The 25,073-nt window shown below is 40.1% G+C and overlaps 1 protein-coding gene across 5 annotated transcripts in view; it reads right to left on the bottom strand.

Moving 5' to 3' along the window:
* Positions 1-25,073, bottom strand: part of ADCY7 (adenylate cyclase 7) — a 60,849-nt gene that overhangs the window by 10,058 nt on the left and 25,718 nt on the right. For 4 of the 5 annotated variants that reach the window (XM_063167758.1, XM_063167756.1, XM_063167757.1 and 1 more), the window contains 16 exons: positions 23,293-23,837; positions 21,312-21,512; positions 19,123-19,284; positions 18,261-18,410; positions 15,859-16,007; positions 15,427-15,538; positions 12,688-12,815; positions 12,312-12,470; positions 8,625-8,757; positions 7,149-7,334; positions 5,868-5,911; positions 5,200-5,280; positions 4,235-4,307; positions 3,346-3,443; positions 2,623-2,707; positions 960-1,097 (listed from right to left, as the gene is read on the bottom strand). In XM_063167758.1, coding sequence (XP_063023828.1) covers positions 960-1,097; positions 2,623-2,707; positions 3,346-3,443; positions 4,235-4,307; positions 5,200-5,280; positions 5,868-5,911; positions 7,149-7,334; positions 8,625-8,757; positions 12,312-12,470; positions 12,688-12,815; positions 15,427-15,538; positions 15,859-16,007; positions 18,261-18,410; positions 19,123-19,284; positions 21,312-21,512; positions 23,293-23,463 — 2,070 coding nt within the window. In that variant the 5' untranslated portion in view covers positions 23,464-23,837. The remainder of the gene's footprint in view (positions 1-959; positions 1,098-2,622; positions 2,708-3,345; positions 3,444-4,234; positions 4,308-5,199; positions 5,281-5,867; positions 5,912-7,148; positions 7,335-8,624; positions 8,758-12,311; positions 12,471-12,687; positions 12,816-15,426; positions 15,539-15,858; positions 16,008-18,260; positions 18,411-19,122; positions 19,285-21,311; positions 21,513-23,292; positions 23,838-25,073) is intronic. The other variant, XM_063167760.1, reaches the window with a different exon arrangement.

Here is a 25,073-nt window from a genome sequence, read left to right as displayed (position 1 = left end):
TGCTAAACATATATGCACACACAAGCTGCAAGAAGGTTAACATTTACTTATTTTCTAATTGGGGGTAAAGGTTTACATTATGGACATGTTAATTTAGCAGCTATCTGGCACAAACATGTGGTTTTGTCTCACCCCCCAGTTTCACAGCTGCTGTTCCTGTTTTCTTTCAGTCTGTCTCTGGTGGTGTTCACATGACACCACTGTGAGTCAATTCAAGGACCTGAGCCAGCAAAAAACACCCTATGAGAGAAAATTGAGCACTTTCTGCAGTATTGCTTTCAGAAGGAACTCCCCATGGAATCAGAAGAATGGCAAGGCAAAGGAACACATGGGATCAGGACACCAGTTTTGGTAGTTAACTATCAGTTAAGTGGAACTGTTAACACACAGAGCTTGTTTTAATGAAGAAAAAAAAAAAAACCAGCACAGTTTTTCAAATGTACGTGTCCCGGGTGCAATATAATATTCAAACTAAATTTAAAAGACAGATGCCATTTCCACTTTACTCCAGCAGCACCTATCCCCAATGCCTTTGCTTTTAGAAGAGAGCCAAGCTGTATTCTTCCCTCCCTCACCCACATTACCACCAGTGAGTGCAAATACCACAGTGAACTGCTTAAAGTGCTGCCTGCCACTGCCAAACATCTCAAACCCCATTAAAACAGGAAAACATCTTAGTGAGGAGGGTTACAATCAAGAGCTGTTATAAGTACTGTCTTGAAAACCAGAAAAGTTTGTAGAACTGAAGTCTACCAAGTGTACTTCCAGTTCCACAAACTAGGAGCTTTTGTTTTTAATGCTTTTAATGGACATCATGCACTATCCCTGAGCAAATCAACTCGTGTTGTAAGGCAGGCATTAGAAAAAGCAACAAAAACTGGTACTTGATGAAAAGAAAGCAGGAAGTTACTGAAACAGTGGATTTTGCAATATGTTCATTAAGTAATGTGATTACTTACCAAGTTAAAGATGGCTATAATCAGCAAGGCAGCTATAGTGATGACTGCTAGAGGCAGCCTAAGCAAAGGCATTGTTTCCACCTTTTCTGAGACAGCACACAGATGGCGCAGGGGAGGCCACTGGTCTGAGCAGCACTTCTGTAAACACAATTAATTAGTTTCAGTAACAGATAACACTTTGATACAGGGAAAGAAATATTTCTAAATATAAAGTTGACCTTTTTTCTGCAGGAAAGTGTCAAGAGCCTTCACTGGAATTCTAATTTACAATCTCCTCATCCTGAGTCAATGTCTAACACCTTTCCCTGGCTGAAAATAGAGACAATGCTTCCTTTCTTCAAAGGGGTTGGGTGCTAAAATTTTCTCAATTCGTACTTTAAAAATACAGAATTATAATCTGTTTGAAAGTTATAGAGAAAAGTTAATAAAATGCAGTAAAAATGTTGTGGCTTTTTTTTTTCCCGTTATAGAGCTATAATATTTGGAACTACATGTTCAGATTAATAAATTGAAACCAACTCTGGACAGTCCCCATTCTTGCCATCCTGCCAGCATTATTCTGTTATTTGACTACACCAAAACACTCCCAAGCATAAAACTCAAGTGTCATGCAACTGCAGTCCTGGAATTTTCTATTTTGTCCAGGCGTTTCTACACATGTAGAAAAAACACATGAATGCATATACACACACCTCTCTCTCCCTCTACAGACATATATGCAAAAATTCATGTTTATACATGTACAAATACCATACATATATAAAATCCACAAATCTGTCTAACCATACAATTAAATGAGTCATAAATCTTTGTCCCATGTCCTGAGTGTAATTTTCTCTTATTTTTTTCTTTCCCCTTTACACAGCTTGACCATGGCTCTGTAAGAGACTCTTTCCCTCCCTGGAGAGCTCCATCCCCTCACTGGGTGCTGCAGTGCAGTGCTGCTGCACGTCCCTGCTCTGGCACAGTGCAGGTTTGATGAGTGCAAGGAACATTGTAGAATCCCTTCTCTAAAATCCCTTCCCTCTCCCCACATTGCCCCCAGGCACTTCTTGAACTGAGAAGGCCTTTTTTTTCTTTTTTTTTTCACTCTGTATCATTGAACTCTGTCACTATGGGCTCTCTCTGTCACTATATATTTTTAAACAGTAATTGCATGTGTTTAATAATGCAAAGAAAAAGGAACTACAAGTGCAAAGTGTCCCAATTGATGTAATGGTGAATTTGGAATTCTAACAGCCATGAAATTGTTGCCAATAAATTATTCATATGTTTGCAATTTTCATTACACTTCATAAATTATTATGAAAACTGATCTTCTGTTCCAACTTATTTCAATATTGTTTCCAGAATAGAGAATAACACTATTTACAACCAAAATTACTATTAACGACAAACATAGAAATACATTTTATAAAAGCAACCCCATGTCCTCCCTCCTACCCATCTATTCATGCACTCAAATAATTCTGAATTACTGGGAGAATTTTCAGACATGAAAATCTGTTTCAGGCAATGGAATCTTCTGGTAACCTGAGGTGCAAGGCTCCTGTAACTCCTATTGAAATTACTAAAATTTCATCAGCCTAAAAGACTGACCAAGTTGCTGAAATATATCCATCCCCCTTTGAAAACAGGAAGTGTTATTTTAAAGTAAACTTACCAGACATTTCTCAGCAAAGCACACAAACAAAATAAGTGCAATGATGATGGCAACAACTCCAAAGGAAATTCCCAGTTCTGCAGTTCTAAACAGAAGAAGAGAGCACTAAAAAAACCAAGTTGAAATATGGTTTTTCTTCAAATAGCACTGAATAACAGTAACATCACACAGGTTACGGTTGCTCTGTTGCACAATCTCTGCTTTAAGAGATTCTGTTCTGATGGCCTGAGCCACTGTCTGTGCATAAACCACATGGAAACTGCACTGCAACAGCCATGAAAAACAAAGGGGCCATACACTTCAGAATTACCCATCCTCTGCTTTCTTGGGCTGCAACTAGCAGCTCAAAGCTGCCTCCTTGTAACTCTACAGAAAAGGATCACTGAGCACAGTTCAAGCAGTGAAATCCCACTTTCCTACTGCTCAATGTCCTTACAGCCAACTGTTCTTATGAAATGATATTCCTTACTTAACTGACCTCCTCCCTGTGTGTACTAAGCACACAAAATATTAAAGAAATATTTCTATTTTATTTTCATACTAATATCTTGGCTCTTATGCCAACAACATGAATGTAATCCCTTATCACGGGGTAAATGAATGTATGTTTCTTAAATTTAACCCCTCAGGAACTCCAAAAAGTTCCAAAAAGAACCTCCACATGCATTTCACTTTAGCTGTTGGTTAATTTGAATTATAAATAATTAAAATACCAGCACTTACTTTGGCATGATAAGCATCTGGATCACAAATATACAGAGGAACACAAAACTGGCACACACAAAGTAACTCTTGAGTTTCAGAATAGGAATGGTGCGGTACTGAAATACAGAGAGCAAAGCATCAGGGCCCTTTCAGGGGTGTTTTTTCTTTATTTTATTACATTCTTGTGATGACACATATATACAAGTTCATACTGCATTATTAAAAATACACTAAAACAGAACAAGAGACCATCACCAAAAAAAGCCCAATCACTTGAACATTGTTCAAGAAAAACAGTCCAGGCCAAAGGATAATTTCTACATTTCCAACCTAGAGGGAAATCCAGGCAGTATGTAAAACAGCTCTCCACAGATTCCCATGGTCAAAATCCTTATCAGGAAAGGACATACACAGAAGTAAACTAAAGTGTATGTACAGACCCACACCAGTAACTACATCCACAGCACAGTAAATTTAACAGCAGTTATTCAAACAGAAAAACTACACTGCACCTAAAAAATAGCAGTATTATATCTACAATGGAACAGACACAGCAAACAAAGTGTTTTCATTATGGATAAAGAAATCTTTTATTTTCTTTCCTTTAAATCTCATTACTTTTGAGGGAAGTCATTTATTTCAAAAAATTATCAAACTCCCACTAACTCCCTTATGGCAAGAATTTGACCACAGATTAGAGACAATCTTATTTAAGCTCAGAATTTTCATTCTCAAGGAAGAATGACCAGTTCAAACTGAAATCTGCTTTCCATTAGTTACCAGAAACCTCTTAGGATGTGCAGTCACCTCCAGAATCCAGTTTCAGAATGAAACTTTTCAAACATATTCTTATGCTGCTCTGAAGGGCAAACCAAAGACCAGAAAGGATTATTTTCTTCTTACCAACCTCTTTTTCAAGACCAGGTTCTGCAAAGATCAGTGAGAATCCACAGAAGTCATCTGACCTTCCACACCAGGGACTGCAGCCAGAGAGAGACAGGGGTGGGTCAGCAGGAGCACACAGGGCCAAGGAGAGGACACAGAATCATCCTGCACCTCAGACCCACAGCCACTCCCAACACACGTCTGATGCTTCTGCAAGGTCTTATGCTTCATAGCAGAACAGAGCAGTAAAAACATAACATTTTTACTCATCTGACAGGCACAACACCCACAGACAGCAACATCTGCCTAAGCTACATGAAAAATGTAGCTCCAAACCTTCCTGAAGGCTGAAGAATAGCACAGTATAAGAGCAGATGTTAGAGAGGGCTCACAGCCTCTAAAAACTTGCCCTAAATAATATCAGACTCCAATTAGGAATATCTGAGGTATAGCCTTCCTAGAATTTAGATGGAAGAAAGAGATCATCTTCTTCAATTCGGTGTTTTAAGAATTTGTTAGGAATGTAAATATTGTATTTTAAATTAAAACAAATAAAACCAAAAAAAAAAAAAAAAGAAAACCCAAACTACCACCAACACACTGCCTGTGTTTGTCTGCTTCTAAATGCAAATGCAGTGCCAAAGGAATTACCTGCCCCTGACAGGTGATTTGCCTTCAACCCCCAAAACTGTTTTGACTTTCTACATAGCTTTTTGTTCAGAACAGTGCCCCATCTCATGACACTTCTTGTTTTAATAAAGAAAACTTTGAACAGAAAGACTGATCACTGGCTTCTTGCTAAATAATGCAGTAACAGTTTCATATTCAAATTAAAAAATAAACCAGAAGCTAAATAAAAACAAAGAGAAAAAAAGGGCAAGACAAAAACCCTGATAACTTTATACATATACTTTATATCTAAGCTTAAATTGAAAATGTAGGTAAATCTCAAAGAAAAGATGAAGAATAAATAAAAGTACTGCATACGTAGTTGAGCTGAGGCCTTCAATGGTTGACATCATTTCATCATAAATATCTTCCTCTATCCTTCCCTTCTGAGATGAATTTCTGAGGATGAAGAGAAGTCTGTGTCACAAATGCCACTCAGAAACAAGTAACGGGTACAGAGCACACTTTGTCAGCACACAGTGGGGCAAGCCTCCAGGGAAAAGTTAAACCAAAATGCTCCAAACTGATTAAAAAATACACCCAGGAGCACTTTACTAAGCATTTCTCTAGTTACCCAAATCATGCATTTTTCAAGACAGCATTTTGACAAACTGAGGGAATGTTCCACAAGTGAAAATCATCTCCTCACTTAACTCTGTGTTGTGGGTACCATTGACAATTCTTATCATATTGTAATATTGTAATATAAATTTGCTTGCTGCAGCCCAGCAAGCAAAATGGAATCTGAATGAGAGGGGGGACAGTAAGACAAGAAGTTCCTTTTAGAGTTTGCTAACAATTACAAACATAAGCTGAGAAATCTTCTAAAGGCCAAAGCTCTAGCTTAACCTTTCTAAGGCAGGACTACCATACACACAGTGATTAATCAACCAAATGATCACATCCTTACAGCACACTGAACTGCAAGAGCAGCACAGGAGCACCAAAAAAAAAAAAAAATGAAGAAAATAAGGTACTTGACAAACCTATCAGAAGTTCTCTGGCGCCCAGTAGAGCACAAAGGTATTTCCTAAATAAAATAGGAATTCAGAATAAGTCACACATTCTTTGAATAGCAAACAACTATGGAAAACAAACATCAAGAAACTATCAAAACCATTTTTATTCAGAAATAAAAGAAATGTTTCTAAAAACCAATCCTTTCCAGTAACGCTTTCTGCTTTAACAAGTAAGAAGTGAGTGTTTTCTGACAAAAAAGATCGTTAGATCATCCCTCTCATTTTTCTCTACACACCAAAATAATTAAGCAAGCACCAGCAGAAGCAAACAGACTGGGAACCACTTCCACAAATCTGAATGGATGCTTAATTTAAAATTTACTACAGCTGTGGCTCCAGGACCACACCTGACAGCATGCACATCTCCTGCTTCCACCTTTCAGAAAGGGAAGATGGAAGGAAAAATTAGTTTTCTTATATTTTAAAATCTTAAAAACCTTAAGAATTCTTGATCTTAAAAATTCTTTACTGATAAAATCCAGTTGCGAGGAGAGCATGTGGAAGGACTAGTTATTTTCTATACATTTCAATTAAGTATTGAGTGTGTCCATCTGGTTCTTTTTATAAAAACCACATGGACCAGGCAGGATCTCAAGATGGGAAAAATAATAGGAAAAATAGATAATTTTGCTTTGAGGATATGCTAGGTTATAGTATGCTAGAGAGATTGGCAGTCTGAGAATGGTGAAGGTCTGACAGAAGGAGAAAGTCACAAAGTCTGCCTTTTCTGACTGAAACAATCCAAGGAAAAGGCAACATGGCGACAACAGCTATGCACTTCTGAGGAGAGCAGCCAGTATTTTTCTGTACCTATTCACACTTCCCCTTACATGTTATTTCACTCAGTATCTCAAATCATGTATTTCCACATAAGTTATGAGTAATAGTTTTCCATATAATTTCTCAACAAGAGACTGGAGGGAGTTCATAAAATAGTAGAACTTAAGAAATGCTTTCTCGTTGTTCATCTTCCCATGCTTTTCCCAATTTTCTTGGGCACAGAGGGATTAGACACTGTCCTACAGCCCATTAGCTCAGGGTTGGAAAAAGAATGGAATGGAACAGCTCCAGAATGGAAGCTGGCAGCGTGCAGCACTGCTGCCTGACTGCAGAGAGCAAGGGACAGACACCCCTCAGCTGGGTGCACTGCACACCAAGGGTCAGAGCAGCCACACAGCCACCACAGGCAGGTGTGGAGTGGCACCGGAGCAGTTGGCAGAGCAGCTGGCAGCACTCTGGGTGGCTGACCTTCCTGCGGCGGCCCTGCGAGCCCGAGCAGTCGCTGCTGACGCTCTCGCGGTGGCTCAGGTGCGCGAAGGGCCGCGCCGCCCCCCAGGACTCCAGGTAGCGCGTCATCCGCACCGAGGCGCGCATCTTCAGCCCGTCGTTCACCCGCGCCTTGGGGACGTGGCTGTTGGAGAGGCACTGCTTGGACTGGCAGAAAGAAAACACATGGACTAAACAGAAATTCAGGCAAATTTCAAAATACTGAAGCTCTGTGTGTTGAGTAGTTTAAGACTCAAATCTTGCCGTTTTGTAGGTTTCTGGACATATCAGCAACATGTCAGCCAACCTCAATTCCTTTATCCCGTTTAATTAAGGTGAGCTAAAGCAAATCACAGTGCACACAAAATTAATTGCTTCAGCTGCCTTCACCAGACTTGGCTTGCAACACTGCAACAAACTCCACATTTATGTACAGTGATGCAAGGGCCCACAGGATCTTATGAACAGATACAGTTCCCTTGCAGTCAGCACTACAGCAGGGGAAAAGGTGCCAAACTCCTGAGCTGCTGGGGTGTATCAAAACAGTGGTTAGAAGATCCCACAAATTACAGACTCCACATTAGATTATATCTGTGTCACAGCTGCTGAGTCAGGCAGTACAGACAGTGTGTACAGCAATACCCTTGCAGAACCACAGAATAAACCAAGACATCAATGACTGATAATTCTCTAACATTTCACAAGTGTCTTCAAGGGACCATTATAATATTCATAGGTCCTCATTCTGAGAATATGCACTGTGTGCAGCTGGGGGCGGACTGCAGTATTGAAAAATATAACCAAGATAAGATTGAGTTCTTGCTAATTAAAAGTGGCTCTATGCTGTTCCTTCCTGTAGAGATCAGGAAGTAAAGAAGTTTCTCCTCTGCATTCTTTTTTCATTTGCAACATTTTACTCATCAACCACAAGCCAGTTCAAAATAGCAATAATTCAGGTGTTTGTAGCTACCAAGCTCTAAGGGAGCAACCCACAGTTGCTAACTTCACACTGAAAAGAAGGTGAATCTTCCTTTTCAGATAGGGAGGAAGACATCTGATGCTATTTTACAGGGACTATTTTATCTGCAAAAAAAAGTACAACACAACACTTCCATATCTGCAAGTGGCCACACAGTACAGGTATTCTTTCATTCCTCATCTTTTGACCTGGGTTTTTGAGACACTTCATAAAAATACATAGTCAACTATGTCTTTTTACTTTAAGTGGGTCACAAAAGAGGTTTCAGCATAACACTTATTACCTTCAATGTAATAGGCATGTCATAAAGAAGCAGGATGTGCTTTCAGGTCTGAACTCCCAAATCCAAGCTACTCAGGTGACTCACACCATGCTCTAATTCTGCATCTGAATGAAAAAGCTGTGTGCACCACAGAAACCTATGTACTTATGTGCGTATACTCTTGAATAAATATATATGTTTGAAAACAAATACATACCCTTGGATCAACCACTAAGTAGGTTTTGATATTCATGGATTCAAGGTAAGGGTCCCTCAGGTGTCCATTCCCTTCTTCTACTTCATAAGCCTTGCCTAGGTGATTTAATGTTGCTTCAGTGATGTGCACACGGCTGAGAACGGGAGAAAGAAAAAGAGACCCAAACACTCACAGAAAGGTCACATTAAGCATTTCATTTACATTTCAATGGTCCCTGCTGACATTTCTGCTTTTCAGACATCCCCTGCTTTGGCAGCCAACTGAAAAATCCTGCCAGTACTTAAAATTATATTTGCCATCTTTTACTATAGTACATCATTCATAGCAAGTTCCCCAAAAAACACTTCCCATAATGAGATAGTATTGGTTCAAAATTCAATTGAAATAAGCAGGGAAGTAAATGAAACAAGAAGAAATGTGATCAAAGGAGATCTGATGACTCACAAGACAGGCAGGCTCACAGGCAGGTTGTGAGAGCTGCAGGGAAAACTCATGAACAAAACACAAGCAAGGACTGCTTTGTGCTAGAAATGCATGAGGGTGAGGGGAGACACAGAGTCTGGGAAAACAAAACTGGGGAAGGTTTTTTGTTAATTCTGAGGAGAATTCTGAAAGTCTGCCTTTTCTGACTGAAACAATCCAAGGAAAAGGCAACACAGCAACAACAGCAATACACTTCTGAGGACAGCAGCCAGTATTTTTCTGTACCTATTCACACTTCCCCTTACATGTTATTTCACTCAGTATCTCAAATCATGTATTTCCACATAAGCTATGAGTAATAGCTTTCCATATAATTCCTCAACAGGAGACTGAAGAGAGTTAATAAAATATCATTTCTTAAGCTCTACTTTCTCATTGTTCATCTTCCCATGCTTTTCTCACTTTTCTTTGGCACAGAGGGATTAGACACTGTCCTACAGCCCATTAGCTCAGGGCTGGGAAAAGCACAATTCCAGAATGGAAGCTGGCAGTGTGCAGCACTGCTGCCTAACTACAGAGAGCAAGGGAATCACTCCTCTATCCACCCCCCTTCCTAAAGCTGGACATAGGTTTGCACAGAGGTAACGTGTCCAAGACCTGAAAACTACTGGCTACAGCTTCTAAGAAGGAGGAATAAAAACTTCCTCAGTACTTTTGAAGCCAACAGTAAGAACTGAATTGCAGAAGGTGCCTGCTTTTATCTGTGTACTGGTAGTTTTCTCAAAAAAAGTTTAGTTGTTACCTTGACTATACACTTTTGCAGTTATGGTGAACATTCAAATCTGAAATTTTAAAATTTGCTCTAAAGCATAATTTTTTTCCACAGAGACTGGGGTGTTCTGGGTGATGTCTGTGCCCTGAGCCTTAAAACACAGCCACGTGCTGCAGCAAGTTTCCTGTGCTTTTCCCTTTCCTCCAAAAAGCAGTACATTTGTTCACTACCTACCATTTTACATTTTACCAAGCTTCCTCTCCCCTCTCCCTCAAACCACACACTGTGTAGGACATTTCTGATCTTACTGCCAACTTCTCTTCCAGTCAGGTGCCAGTGATCTCTCAGCAGTTCCTAATTGCTCCCTGGGTTCCAGGATAAGCACATCACCAAGAGCTGCTCTCCCAGGCGAGCTGGAGCACGCACTGCTGCCCTTGCTGTGCCAGGACAGAACACCCAGCACACTGTGCCAGCCTCCCATGCTGACAGCAGAATAACACGTGCTGAGCCTCCAGCCATTTACACATCAGAGAGAACTGGTCATAAATGCACTTCTGGTTTTGGTTTTATGCTACTCCTTTCTGCTTTAGTAGTGGATTAACACTGTTATGAATGTAAGTAATTTTTAAAATCACAAGGAAGATGAACAAGGTTACTCTGACACTGGACAGAAAATATTTCAAAAGCTAGAAGCTTTCCTGCATCCCTCCCTTCAAAAGTCTTTAGAATTCCTTCATTTACAGAAACTCAAAATAGATATGCTTCCTTTTTTAAGCAAAACCTCTGGCTGGCTCCTAATGGCAAAACTGCTTCCAAAGCAGGACTAGCTGACTTTGGACAAAGGAATCCCCAACAAATAATTCCTTGCAGAGCAGAAAAAAAATACAACACAACACTTCCATAGTGAATAATACCCCTTCCACCCTGTCAGGCTCAATCTTCCACAAGTGGAAGATGTTTCCCCTGGCCAGTTTTGAAACACAAGATGAGTGTGTACTACACAGCTATACGTAGAGGAAGTAATAAGAAAAATGTTTCCGGATCAGCATGACAAACTAAACCAGCTTAATTCCTTAGCAGCCTATCAACTATAAACCTGACAAGCATACAGGAATAATTAGAGTTTTCAAGATTAGGCAGAGGTCCCAAACGTGACTAACGAAGTGTGGGTTTGTGCCATATTCAGAGTCATGCTGTTTGTTTTACCAACAAAAGAAACTTTACAACTCTGTATTCTTGTTTAATCACGCTGAATCAACACAGTAAACCCTTCAGCCTGGCTGGTGGTGTAACTGTTCACCAAGCTCCAAGTAGCTTTCTGTTTCAGTGACCAATGCAACAAAGTATTTTGATATTCATAACCTCTTATCTCTTAATAAAACACTTTAATTTTTAAGTTACAAGCATATACCTAAAAGCTGTCTGAAGTAGAGAAATAATAAGAGAAGCTATAATGTCACTGGTTAGAAACATTTAAAAGAAACCAATTTGCCACATTATCACGACACAAAAACAGTCATGGTCTGATTTGGGAATGAAAAAAGAAACAGTCCTATAACAGCCTTTTTTAGTGCAAACTACCAAAATAAGGGGAAAAAAAAAAAAAAAGAGGGTTTATTAGATTAACTCTAATCCTTAAATTTCATTTACAGGAAAAGAGTATACTTTCCTAAAGAAAGAAAATGCAAATGTTGGTGGTTTTGAAGAACATTTATATTTGTTCTGATCAACAAGTGTCTTAAAAAGGCTACAAGAGACCAACCTCAGCTCTAATCCTTACATCATTGAGCAGCAGCTCATGGCAAGTTCTATCCCTGCTCAGCCTCAATCCTCCCATTCAGCACCACTACCTTCCCTTCCTTCTGCCCATGGCAAATGCACAACAAACAGCAGCTCCACACTCTCCTTGCTGGGGTCCTCCCATCAGGGTGCATTTTAATTTCTAAGTTGCTTATGAGGTTTGAGCGGTGAATATAGAGCTGACATAAATCAAGTGGAGCTGATTGATGCATTAGCAGAAACGCTGGGCAAAGACAGCTTGGCCTTGTTGACCTAAGGAGCACAACAGTTCTCTGACTAAACTCACAAACGTAGAATTACCCCCGTGTACAGCACGGATTAACTAAGTCAACACAATGCACATGTTTCTCCCATGAAGGCATGGTCAATAAGCAGCCTCTTGCCTAAGAATAGAATTTTATAGCTCGCTGAAAACGCAATCAGAAAATACGAACATTTTACAGCTCTGCTAAGCACACATCTGTCCTATACCCACCACCCCGGGTGAGGAAGTGACGGACCCGGGGCCGTGCCAGCCCGGCTCAGAGGGCAGGGAGGGGACAGCCCCGCACGGAGGGGACACCCGGCCCCGGCCCCGCACGGAGGGAACCCGGCACGGAAGGAGCCCAGCCCCGCACGGAGGGGACAGTCGGCCCCAGCCCCGCACGGAGGGGACAGTCGGCCCCAGCCCCGCACGGAGGGCTCTCGCTCACCCCGGCACTCCGGCGGACTCCATGCGGTTGGCCAGGGACACATCGTGTGACCACACGTCGTACTGCCACTTCCTGAGGCCGATGACCCCGCACAGCACGTTCCCGGAGTGGATCCCGACCCTCATGTTGATGTCCACGCCCGTGGCTTCTCTCACCTGCCTGGGGAGGCATCGGGGGTTAGAGCAGACTTGACATTTCATCTCCTCCTCCTATCTCATCATACACTTGGTGCAAAACTTATGGTCAGAACTATGCAACTACAGCTAATAAATACACTTTGAATGTTGACAAGAAAACAAAATACTTAACTCAATATCTCAAATCTCAGTGTCTGCACAGTATCTATATTTTAATCAGCCTTCTGTGTAACACTTACTTTATTGCTTCACACATGTCGAGCCCCATTTTAACACAGTTCCTGGCATGAACTGGTAAGGACACAGGCAGGCCTGACACACAGTAGTAACAGTCGCCCAGGATTTTTATTCTCATGCATTCATTCTCCTGCAAAATGACACCAAACATTTTACTACACCAAAAATTAACTCCCAAGGTTCTAGTTTCAGAAAGTCAGGCTTTATTCACTCCTTGTTGAAACAAAGCTTACTTCTTCTGCCCCATGTCTGATTGCCTGGACATTGCCCACTGGAGAGAACAAAAATGACACTTTAAGCATTTCTGAAATAAAACTATCTTGTTAGTTTCTTGCCTTTTTGTTGGAACTGTGTGAAATTGAAAAAATCATAAATAAAATAAAACCGTCACAAAATTTACCATCTAAAATGTTGGGAAATTTAGGTGAATAGAGACTGGAAAAGTACAAAGCCGTGGCTAATTCGAAGTTTTGCACCTGCTAGATAGTGTGTCCTTGGGCCTAGCTGTAGTATGATGACAAATAGTGAAAGAGACATGAGAAAAGAGAGATGTAACCCCTAAGGAATGAGGAAGAGTTAATGGTATAGTTTAACCAATAGATTGCTTGGCTTACAGAACATTCATAAGCTTATTATTTGCTGTAAAAGTGTTTAATGCTTTCTTCAATAAACTGGACCTGTGATGAACCAGCTGGTGTCCTGGTCCCCTTCCTTCGACACTAAAAGATGAAATCGACTTATCTATCTTTTAATCTTCATCTGATTTACGGGCAGTTTTCCCTCTATTTTTACATGGCAGCCTCATAAGTAACAGTGTGAGGTGTCATAAAACCTCCCAGCACTGAGGGAAAACTTGGAAATTCAGATGCCCAACCTGGTAGTTGTGCAGATGAAAATTGGGGTTTTTTGTTATTTCAAACATGACTGAAGAGTAAGCTGGCAGACACTACTATTGCCATTGTTAATAAAAAAGCCACAACCCTAAATGGTAGCAAAAAATATTTTTCCTAACTGTGCAACAGAGGATACTGCTGCCAATGACTGGCAGGACAGAGCAAAAAGTCTCTGACACTGCCTTTTGTGAACACTTTACTGAAGAATTTTAACTACAAAGGTTGCAAGCAAGCCAGGACTAATTCTGCAAGGCTGTGTAATGTTTGACTGACGAGCAGAGATGGCTCAATTTGGGCCAGCCAATAGCTCCAGCTGTTCAGCAATACCTGCTGTGGGAACACAGTTCCTAAATCAGCTCCAAAATCAGCCCAAATATGTGGTAATTTCCCAAAGTGAGCTGTTCTCCCTCATCAGTTAAAGCCTTAGGGAACATCCATCATTCTCCACATCTTAATCCACCCCAGTGGGTGCTGAGCAGTGCCACAAGTGACAAGCTCAGAGGGACCAGCAGGGAAAGCCAGCCTTGGATTAGAGCTGCTGCACTTCAGCAACCAGCTCAGTGTCCAGCTCAGCCATCAATTTTTATTAGGTAAATTGGAGCTTTCAAGATTTGCACATTATGGAAAAGATGACAGAATACACCCTGGCAGAAAAAAAATAGCACAAAAAGCAGGAACCTCTTCTCACAGCTCAACCACAGAGTTGCAAAAGACCTTGACTCACTAAATCCAGACATTTCAGCGCAATTTGCATACAGCAGTGAGAAATTGAAACTCATCAGTCAAAATCTAGATTTTTTTTCCATTTTTCTGTCTGCAAAACAGTTACAAAGCCTTACCAAATGTGTTTAACCTCAGCTTGTACTTCAGCATTAGAATGAATTTTGCCATTTGGCAACTAAGATGACATAACTTACTCTGTCTTTATAGCTGCTTCACAACAATACAATTGCAATAGTATAACTTATTTTCAGTACTTAAACATTTAACAACAACTGAATTCAGATAAATGCAAAAATTAGCCACGTAATTTAGGCCAAAATATTACTAGCATCTTAGTCAGGTTTTAATCAGTGGTATATTTAAGAATTTATTCAATAATATCCACAAGGGTTTAATTACAACAATTTCACTCCTCTGCTACATTAATCATTTTAGAGTTTTCCAACTTTCCAAATTTTTAGGATTTCACAAACACAACCCACAAACATGTAGATGATATAGTCCCTGTAATGTGAGAACTAAAAACCTGAGTTTGTGATGACTGCTACAAAAAATTAACCTCAAGCAGCCCTTGGAAGTAGTAACAATTCCTGCCAGGCTGAAGGGTCAGTATTGAGGGTATGTCTTAACAGGGACCATTTTAAACTACTCCCCAGCCTTACACTTTTTTTGTAAGTATCCATTAGTAACATGAAGCTTTCTTTAGTTCACTCCTGAGCTAAAGAACTCTTTGCCTGATGCCTCTGAATTTATGAACTTAAGTCTGTGTCTGAGAGTTCTCCATTTGTGGAGTCCAACAAACCTGCAAACTGAACACAGCAAAGCTCCTCAGTGGAGTTTGTACACAGAACCTCCCACAGCCCTGCTGCAATCACTTACCACCATCAGACAATTTCCTAAATGATACAGATAAACCTCCACACCCAAGAACTGGAATTACAGTAGCAACTTGTTACATTTCCCATTTTTCATTTACATTTTGTTTTAATGTGATTTTTCCAGTTAGCTTTAAAGCAAAAGCAGTTTTGCCTTCCTGACTTATTGACAAACACCCAGCTGCCTCCTGTTGTGCAAAAAGACTTTTTTCCAAAAGCCTTTATCCTGCAGCACAAACTGTACACCTACCTTTGCAATCTGATCAAACTTTCCAAAGAGTTCATTCAGCATCACTACGAGTTCCTTAGGAGAGCAGTCACTGGCAAGGCGAGTGAATCCTACGATGTCTGCATAAAGAATGCTAGACAGGAGCAAAAGGAAAAAGGCAAAAGCAGGGAAAGTGAAATATGAAGACACCTCAATTCCACAGTCAGCATAACTATTGAAATGTATTTAACAGAAAACACCTCTCTCTCCTCTTTGGGAAACAGCTCCAGCAAAAAGGTTCAAGTATCTCCCCTGATTTAAAAGACAGCACACCAGTTCAACACACGTTATCTTCCCACAGCAGGAAAGAAGCTCACTACAGCCTCAAAGTCTGCCTTCAAATTTTAATTTCACTGGACCATAGGTACTGATAAGAATCAGAAGTTTATATCAATTTCTGGGGCTTTCACTTACCTAACATTTTGGTGCCTTTTTACATATAGGCTGTGGAAGTTGTTGTCATGCATCTGCCTGTTATCATTAGTTTCCTTCAGTCGCTCAATGATTGCCAGCTTCATTTCCATAGAGATATGAGCAGGCAGGATGGATAAAAGCAAATTTTCCTAAAAAGTGGAGGGAGGAATAATTGTGCAAAATTATTAACACAGTAAGTTAGAAACTGCAGAATTCAACTGACTGCAAGAAGGCATTTAAAAAACCAAAACAAAATGCCTTTATTCAAATAGTTTTTGAGTAATGCATGTCAGGTTTTCCAGAAGATATTTTTCCATTGCTGTTCTCCAAATTATTGATTTCACATTTATGTTGCATATTTTTTCTTTTGTTCCTTGTGGCCTAGGTGTGACATTCCATTGTAACCATGAAACACACACACAAAATGTCAGTATTCAGTACTACATTTTCTGGATAAATTACATTATATTTTGTTCCCTGATGTCAGTGTTATGTTGGCATTTTCTGATAAAAGTTCTGTAAAAGCTTATGTTTTGTACCTAACAATCTATTCAGTTTTTAAAATATCTGTAAATTCTCAAATGCTGGAAAAGCAGCAGCAGATACAAAAGTGTCAGCTGCATGCTGCTATAGCTAACCTGAAGCAATGCCAGAGAAATGAAGCCTTTTGAACTGAGAGAAACAGACTCCTCCAAACGCACTTCCATTGTTTGACTATTCAGGACACCTTTTTACACTGGCTCTCTCTCAAAAGCCCATTCTTCAAAAAGACCCTGGTAAGTTGCTGGGCAGAAGAGGATGACAAAAAAGAGAATACTTTGAGTGAGGAAGGGCTCTCCCACCACAGAGATGGAAGAGGAAATGCTGTGTGGAGCAGCTACAAGCAGGAACTTTTTCAGACAATATCAACAGCAAGATTAGCACATTTTGCAGCCAAGAAAAATGCTAAATGCTGTCCCCTGGGACCAAGTCCTTGCCCCCTTTCCCTGGCTGCCCAACACAGCCCTGTTCAGGCACCAGTGAGCTGCCAGGGTTGTTTAACTAGTGCCTGCCCCCAAGAAGAAATACCCTGGGATCACAGTGGGAAGAGACAGTCCTTGAGCATTGAGCACTCATCTGCACAAGGTGTGGGCAGCAGTTTACCTTGAGACTGATGCCAGAACTAGAAATACCTCCTTTCCCTCACCTACTGTTTGGTACTAGGAGAGTCAGCCCTGGGAAAGACCTTAAACTGACAGCTGAGTCCCAGGGAATATAACAGGGCCTTTGGGAGGCTGACACATCTCACAGTGTTCAAGGAAGCAGTGAGGAACCCTGAACAGCAGCTCTCACATCTTTTTCACAGAGAAGTGGGTGGCAGAAAGGATACTCAGAATTGCCAGACAAACTGCAACATGGTTGAAAAGAAAGCCCTCAGTAAACTCAAGCACATTTACACTTCAAACAAGGAACCATTAAAACAAACAATCCCAAAAGCAAAATGCTGAACACCCATGGAAGTGAGCACATTGCCCAGGAAATGAGAACACACTGCCTGCCCAAGGTGATCAGAGGCTTCCCCAGCAGCTGCGTGGGGAAATTCTGGCAGAGCTTTCCTGCAGATTTGTCATCTCATCTCCCAAGATTAGCATCAGAGAACAGACCGCACTGTGGCATTGTGGCATTCTCTGCTTCCCGGTTTGATCAGGGCAGTCACTTCTCAGCCCCTTCTTTTCATCTAATCACTGGTGGGCAGAGAACACGATACACATCAGCCTTGTAGAGCACTTCTTAACCCTATTTGTACCAGGAAAGGTGCCACAGTTTCAGCTTTGGTATCTCTTTACAAAACTTCCTCAGTAAGAAATTCATGCTTGTTTATTCTTTGAATACCGCTGGAGTTTATGGAAATAAATATTTTAATCTACTACATTATTTCTTTTTCTCCCTTCACATCCAATTTTCTCCTTTTAGCAAAGGAAAAACAGTTTGTGAGACAATAAAATATAAGAACAAATAATACTTTAAAATTCAATGCAAAAAAATATGACCAAGGGAGCCATAAAACTAACTGTTAAAATTACCTTACAAGTGATTTCAGGGCATTAAGGATATGTCCTCTTAAGTTATCATAGCCAGTCCCAGGGACAGTTTATTTTAGGGAAAAAGGAACTAAAAATGACTGGCAATTACATTCCTGTTACAAATACTGTGATTTTCATGTAGACAAGCCCCAGAAAACAGCTTCCTCCCTTTAACTTCCTTCTTTTGTTACAAATGGCACAACTTTTATTTTTGACATTAGGTGGGTATCTCAAAGATTGGACCAAGCCTTTCAACATGGATTAGTCACCAACCTTATGAATTTATGCAGACTTTGGAAATGAAAACAAGCAACTCATAACATGAGCTAGCTCACTCACTTGCTGCCTCTTTTCAATCTTCAGTTTCATTCGGACCTGGATGCACTTTAAGGTGTATCTGTACAGATCCCATGAAGCAACCTGCATTTGGCGTTTGTGAAATGCACCCATCAAGTTGCCACAAAGGAAAATTACAGCATTGGCAAGGAGCTGCACGAGAAGAAAAATATTTACCTACTGCAGAGCAGTCACTGATACTTCACCAACACACATATTAGTCCTATAAAACACAGTCAATCCCAGACCATGTCTCATTTCCTCTTACCCCATCCCATAACAAATCATTGTTGCTATTAGCCAGGATGGACCTTGGCAGACATAATCTGACTTTCAGAGTCACAATAATGAAACAGAAAATGCTATGCTATCATTCCACATGTACAGGCTGTGTGGAGCCTGGCACACGCCTGCACACAGGAGCTGGGGTGCTCCTGTTAATGAGCACACCCTGGTGATGAGTGCTGGAGCCCTGAACTCCCAGGCTGCACTCCCAGCCCCTCTGACACCCCAGGGCAGCAGGGGCCCTTGTGATCCACCCTGTGGGCAGGGTGAAGGTGGGTAGGCCCACTGAAGGAGCACAAGTTGGGAAGAGTGACTGTGACTAAGCTAGGCATGTTTTTAACAGCTTAGTTTAAAAATTAATTTAACAGCCCTGATTTTTCCACTTAGGTCAGAAAAACAAAAATTACACTTCAGATTTAAAAATCTGCAATTTTACAAAAAGCCTAAGAGATTTTGGGCCCAAGCTCCAAATCCATAAACTTGAAACATCAATGGAACTTTTCTTACTAGAATAGTTATGCCAAAAGCAAAGAGTAGCTTGACTAGAGTATTTCATTATGTAACCAAGCTATTTCCTTACCTGAAATGGAATGTGTTCCTTATTTCCTTCAGATGTTACACTTACCACAGTTAAAACAACAATATGGGAGAGAGCAGAAACAACACTAATTATGACAGCACCTCTCATCCCAAAGGGTAGCATGGTATAAACTGTGAAGATTATGAATAGAAAGAATGGCACCTTTGGAAAGAAAAAGAAAAAATAAGAAAGAATCACACATACATGTCATAGGTAAATGCCAAAAATCACTACAGAAACAGAAGCAAAGCAGTGGGATTCTTATTCAATTTAAGGCTGAACAATTAGAGAGATGTTTCAAAATACAGTTAAAACAGTAGTTCTAAGAGTTTTGAGGGATTAATGTCTATAGGTTCATAGACAAGATGAGTTAAGGTGACATATCACCTATAATTTTTTCACTTGTCCTTGCCCTTTATCCTGAACTTATCCTTTACAGCTGGAGATGCACTTTGGATGCACTTTGTACTCACAAATCAGGAACAGTGTGTTGCAAGGCTAGCAATACTAAATAGAATCAGATTTCTCACCTGTTGGAAGATATTTTTCTAATTTTAACATCATCCAGTCACATGTGTATATTTGCTTCATGTTTGATAAAAACCAAAAATCCAACCAATACTTCCTGGTCCTCCCACAAGAGAATAACCTTTATTACCACTAACCACATATTTAGCTGCACACCTTTTATAAAATGCACAACTGAACTTCTTCAGATCAGTGGGAAGGTTTGTAAAACTTAAATTCATATTTATAGACTTGTTACTATTGTCAGCTTATATATATAGGGAAACTAACAGCCCTGATCACAGGAATATATTGCAGCATTCCTGGCTCAGATACATCTCATCACAGCAACTAAATTGTGCCACTCCAGACAAGAGCTTCCTTCGAGGAAGTCTCAAGGTCCAGTCTGCCCTTAAATATTTTCCCAGAATAGACTGTCTGATTATTGCTGTCCCAGTCAAACTAACAGGCAAATAAAAGCTTTCTGTCTATATCTTACTACTTTAACTGGAGTAAAAATATTTTTTTTCTGCCATATTTGCAACCCCCATCACACAACATTCTGAATGCTGTGTGATAGTTTTAGAAGCACAAGAAAAGGATGGACAAGCAAAAGCCATACCCCATTTAAACAGTAGCTTTAATTAGTGATAAATTCATAACTTGAGGTGAAATTCTGAAATAAATCTATTCATTTGAATAAATCTATTCATTCAGAGTAGGGCGTCCTTATATTTTAGACTTAAAATCAAAATGAATGAGTTATTACAACATGACAGCACCACATTGGCTTGCAGCACTGAAACATGCTTTGTTACATATTTGCATTTATAGTTAGGATCAATACATTTGGGGGTGAGGGGTGGTTCCTAAGGTAATAGCCATTTCCTTAAGTTACAAAATACTGAACAGCAACTCTAAACATACAGTGCTGGATCCAGGCCATAATACAAATCAGATTTGGGTTGTTTAACTGATAATTTATATCCTTCATTATTCAAATAAAGAAGGGAAGGGGCAGAGTTCATAAAACAAGATAAAAATTAATTAAAACTCTTCTGCTTGCATTATGAGATCTTAGGAGGAGTTTCCTACAAATTATGATATTTTTGGCTTCATGAAATCACCCATCTTCTGATCAGAGATAGCAAGCAATGAAATTTAGCCACACCCAGCAAAGCCAGGATGTGTCATTAATCCTTATTGTTCACTTCACCTCTCACACTGACTTAAAAACCTGCTCCCTAGGGCACACCCAGCTCTGGAGTCCTTTATACATTTCTTGAACACTTCTCTGACCCAAATAAATTAACAAAGCAAGTATTATTAACAAAAAAAAAAAAAAAAATAATCAGAGATGAACTCATAGTAATTAAGATTTAGTAAAAATCCTAAATAAAAATCCAATTTAATTAGAAAAATCCAATTCATCACTAAAGATGCAATTCCCACATAGGTTTATGCAATTATCCAATTTTTTCACTGAAATGTATTTTCACTATAACCCAGAACACCAACTAAAATTACTGCAACAAATCAGTGAAGCCAGTTTTTAGAAGTTAACCTAAATCTCAGAAGAGTTATTGCACAGTTACAACATCCTGAAAGACTGAAGCACAGAAAAACATCCACAGCTGATGGCCAGCCCCATGTGAGTACCCGAATGAGCAGAGCATACCCACCTGCTCCCACAGCTGGTAGCCACTCCCTGTTTCAAAGAGGGAAACATATCCCACGGTGAGGAAGCAGAGCCAGGCCCCGAGGCCGAAGAGCGCCAGGCAGCGGCGGAGCAGGGACTCCATGCACAGCAGCAGGTACGTGAGCGCAAACACGGCCAGCGCCGCGCACACCGCCACCAGGAACGGCAGGTGGGAGCCAGCCTCCTGCAAGGGAAACAAGGGTTACAGCTGCCACAAGTGTCCCCTCCAGAGCAAGGAAAATCTATACTGCCCTGGAAACAGCTTGGACACCTTTGAAATAAGTTAATCTGCATTTTTAAGTAGACTAGCTGTGACAGCATGAACACCTTCTGATATTCACACATACAGAGCTAATATAATAAATACTATTATAGACAGTCAGGAAGGCAAGGTGGGAATGAGCTTCCTGCAAAAGCAAAACAAAGGGTTACAGCTGCTACAAATGTCCCCTTCAGAACAATGAAAGATGCATCTATACTGCCCTGGAAAGAGCTTGGACACCTTTGAAATAAGTTGACCTGCATTTTTAAGTAGACTAGCTGTGGCAGCATGAACACCTTCTGATATTCACACATATATAATAAATACTATTATAGACACTCATTCTACCCTGTCCCTCTTCTTCTAAGTTCTTCTAAGCCTTCTGGTGTTTACATTTTTGTAATGGAGTTTCTCATGCACTTTTCAAGTAAATAATGATTGTTTTGCTTTCCTTTCTGGAGGAGGAGAAAATTGACGGACTGTTGGTTTGACCAGTGTAGTAGAGAGGCAGCAATTTCATCCCCCAATCCATGGTCACTTTTGAAAGTCAATAAATATTGGAGTTTGGAAATAAACTGCCCTCTTCTTGCTTTGGACATCTCAGCTTGTGCATGTCGTTCATTTCATGTCCTATTGTGACACTACCCCAGTTCCACTGCTGTTGTTTTTCAAACTAGCTTAAAAGGCAAACCCCAAACCACTAATTTCTAACTACACTGCATCTATAATGCAGATGTACCCAAAGAAATGGATTTAGAGTTCAAACTTGGCTAAAGAGTAATGTAACAGTGGTCTAAGTTTTACAGAAGATAAATTGTTAAAAATGTTGTTGCTACTTTTCTTCCCTTCCTAAGAAATAAAAGGCAAAAGGGATACAAGTGCAATTGGTAAGATTTGATTTGCTGCTAAGCAGAGACTTGAAGACCCTTTATCATGAAGCTTTTTGGAAAGCAGAGTTAAAAGGCAATGAAGCATTATAACAACTACTTTACTACCTTTTTACAACATTACCTTTAAATTAACTCCTCTTCTTACCAGCTGTCAGCTGGGCTTGTACAACACCAAAATTTCTTTACAAAAAATCAAATTACACTACATAACAAAAAAACTTTAAGCTGCATCTTTTCTATGCCTATAGGATCATCGCTCTTTGCTAACTAAATATTGATTCCACTGATTACCTATTGTACTGGGAGGTTCCTATTGTGCTTTTATTAATAAAAAAAAAAAAAAAAATTTAAAAAAGGAAATTAACATCTGCAAATCTTATAAGAAAAAACCACCTCAGGAATAATCTGATGAAAAACCAACAAGTCATCATAATATGAGAAATGCAGGACATTTTAGCTTCTGTTCTTGCTCCTTCCTTAGCCCTTTTAATACTTACTATCATAGCTAGCGTTCAATACAGATCAGATGTATAGAATACAATACAATACATATGTACAAACATACAATACAGATGTATAGAATAGAAAAACAATCCTTATAGTAATTGTGCAGGTGCCTGACAATCTCTCCTCTCTTCCAACCGTTTCAAAATCATACACAGTAATACATGCACGGTTCCTTGATATCTTTCAGCACTGCAACTTTGATACCATGAGGCTCAAAATATTATACAGCCAAAAAGATTCAGTGTGCTGTCAGAGTGACTCCTTATCCTCTCTGCAAACACTGAACACACACAAAATTTACTCACAGCAGTAACAAAGAAGATGATGATCAGAGTAGTCCAGAAGAGGATGGCGATGAAGAGCAGCAGCAGCAGGAGGGGATGCTGCTGGCTGGTGTAGCGGTACTTCTCATAGAGCGGGTCTGAGATCCTGCCCTCATCGCCCTCGTTGAAGAAGTATTTCCCTTTAGCTGGCATCTTCTCCCAGGCTGGCTGCTATTTCTGCTGTTTCTCTCAGTTCCCAGTGCACACAGTGACACAGCTGAAGCCACTGCTTCAAAGAGAAGTTTTGTCCTTTGGCTGCTGCCTCTGTGATCTTCAGGCACACCGAGTAACCCACGTTCTCTGGTTTTACATCTCATGAGCAGCAGCTTCAGATTCCCAATGCAATCAAAGACAAGAATTAGCCTCCCCAAAACCACAGGCAATTCATCATCAGCACCAAGCATGAAGCTCCAGATCAACTTGCATTGATGCAGACAGGTGTTTCTGGCATGAGGCTTTTTAAATTATTACTTTGCAAGTCTCAAGCTCCTTTCCATAAGCTTGAGTCTCACTTCCTGGGATGAACCCTGCAGAGAGACAGGATTAATAAATTCACAGTTAATCATACACAATGTTCCCCAGGAGGGAGGGAATAAAAACAGTTTATTCCTTACACTTTCCACCTGCATGCTGTGACCAGTGAGCAGGAGCAGCGTGCTGTGGTGGGTGGGAGCCCAGGAGCCTCGTGCGTGGGCAGCGCTCCCCAAGGGCTGCTCTGCTCAAACATTTCCATGTACAAGTGTGCCACAGGGGGCTTTTCCTCCTGAGCCAATGACACAGCTCCTGTGAGTGTGCTGGGGAACTGAATGCTCACAGCTCTTTGGAAGTTGTGTGCATCTGTGTGTGTGTATGTCATCTTCAATCACAATACACTTGGCATTCTTTCTCAAAACATGCATCTTGAAAATTAAGAAATCCTCTTTTATTAATTTCAGACTTTAATTAGGGCATAGAAAAACGAGAAAAGAATACAGCTGTCCAAGCCAAAATTCATTAAACTTTTTTTTAAAGATATTAAGTATCTAGATCTGTAAACTTCATTCCACTTTAAGTGATACTGTTCCCAAAGCAATACATGTGTTCTGCTAACAATGAACATTAGGGAATAAACTGTATTGTTAATTTCTAATGACCAGTGTTTTTCAAATAGGTTCATTAATATAGTTCATTCAATGCCAAGAGCCATAAAAAAGAAGCACAGGGATGTGATGGAGGGAAGCATGAAAAACAGGATTTTCTAAGTCTTATTAAAACTTGATAACAGGACCACAGCTTCTTTGCCACTTGACTGCTGTCACCATGGTGCCCAAGGCCACTGCTCCAGGGAGAAAGAACCCACTAAACCTCACTTTTTTTTTCCTCAGAAAAGTCAAATCCTAGCCAGTTACTTTCAAAAACAAAATGCTTAACTGCACACACACATTGAGGCTGCTTTCACACTAAAAGCAGGAAAAAGTTTCAGAAACCATAGTGAGCAATTCTGCCTCTGGTAAATAGAGCCAAACATTAACATCCTATCCAATTATTAATGATTAAGCAGGCATAACCAGATATATCAACAGTGAGAGTGGATCAAAAAAAAAAAAAAAGTGTACTTTTGCAAAATAAGAAACTAGAACTTCTTTCCAGAGCATCCCCCAAACTTGGATTAATGACAAAAAACCCCCATATTGCATCACTCTTATTCAGTAATACCCAGAATAAACTGACAGTTATATTAACATATTTATATGTATAATAAGCAAATAAAATTGAATCTTTCC

Source organism: Melospiza melodia, chromosome 13, assembly GCF_035770615.1.
Source record: "Melospiza melodia melodia isolate bMelMel2 chromosome 13, bMelMel2.pri, whole genome shotgun sequence".
Lineage (NCBI taxonomy): Eukaryota > Metazoa > Chordata > Aves > Passeriformes > Passerellidae > Melospiza > Melospiza melodia.
The sequence above is the reverse complement of the archived record's forward strand: the minus strand, read 5'-3'. Positions and strand labels throughout refer to the sequence as shown.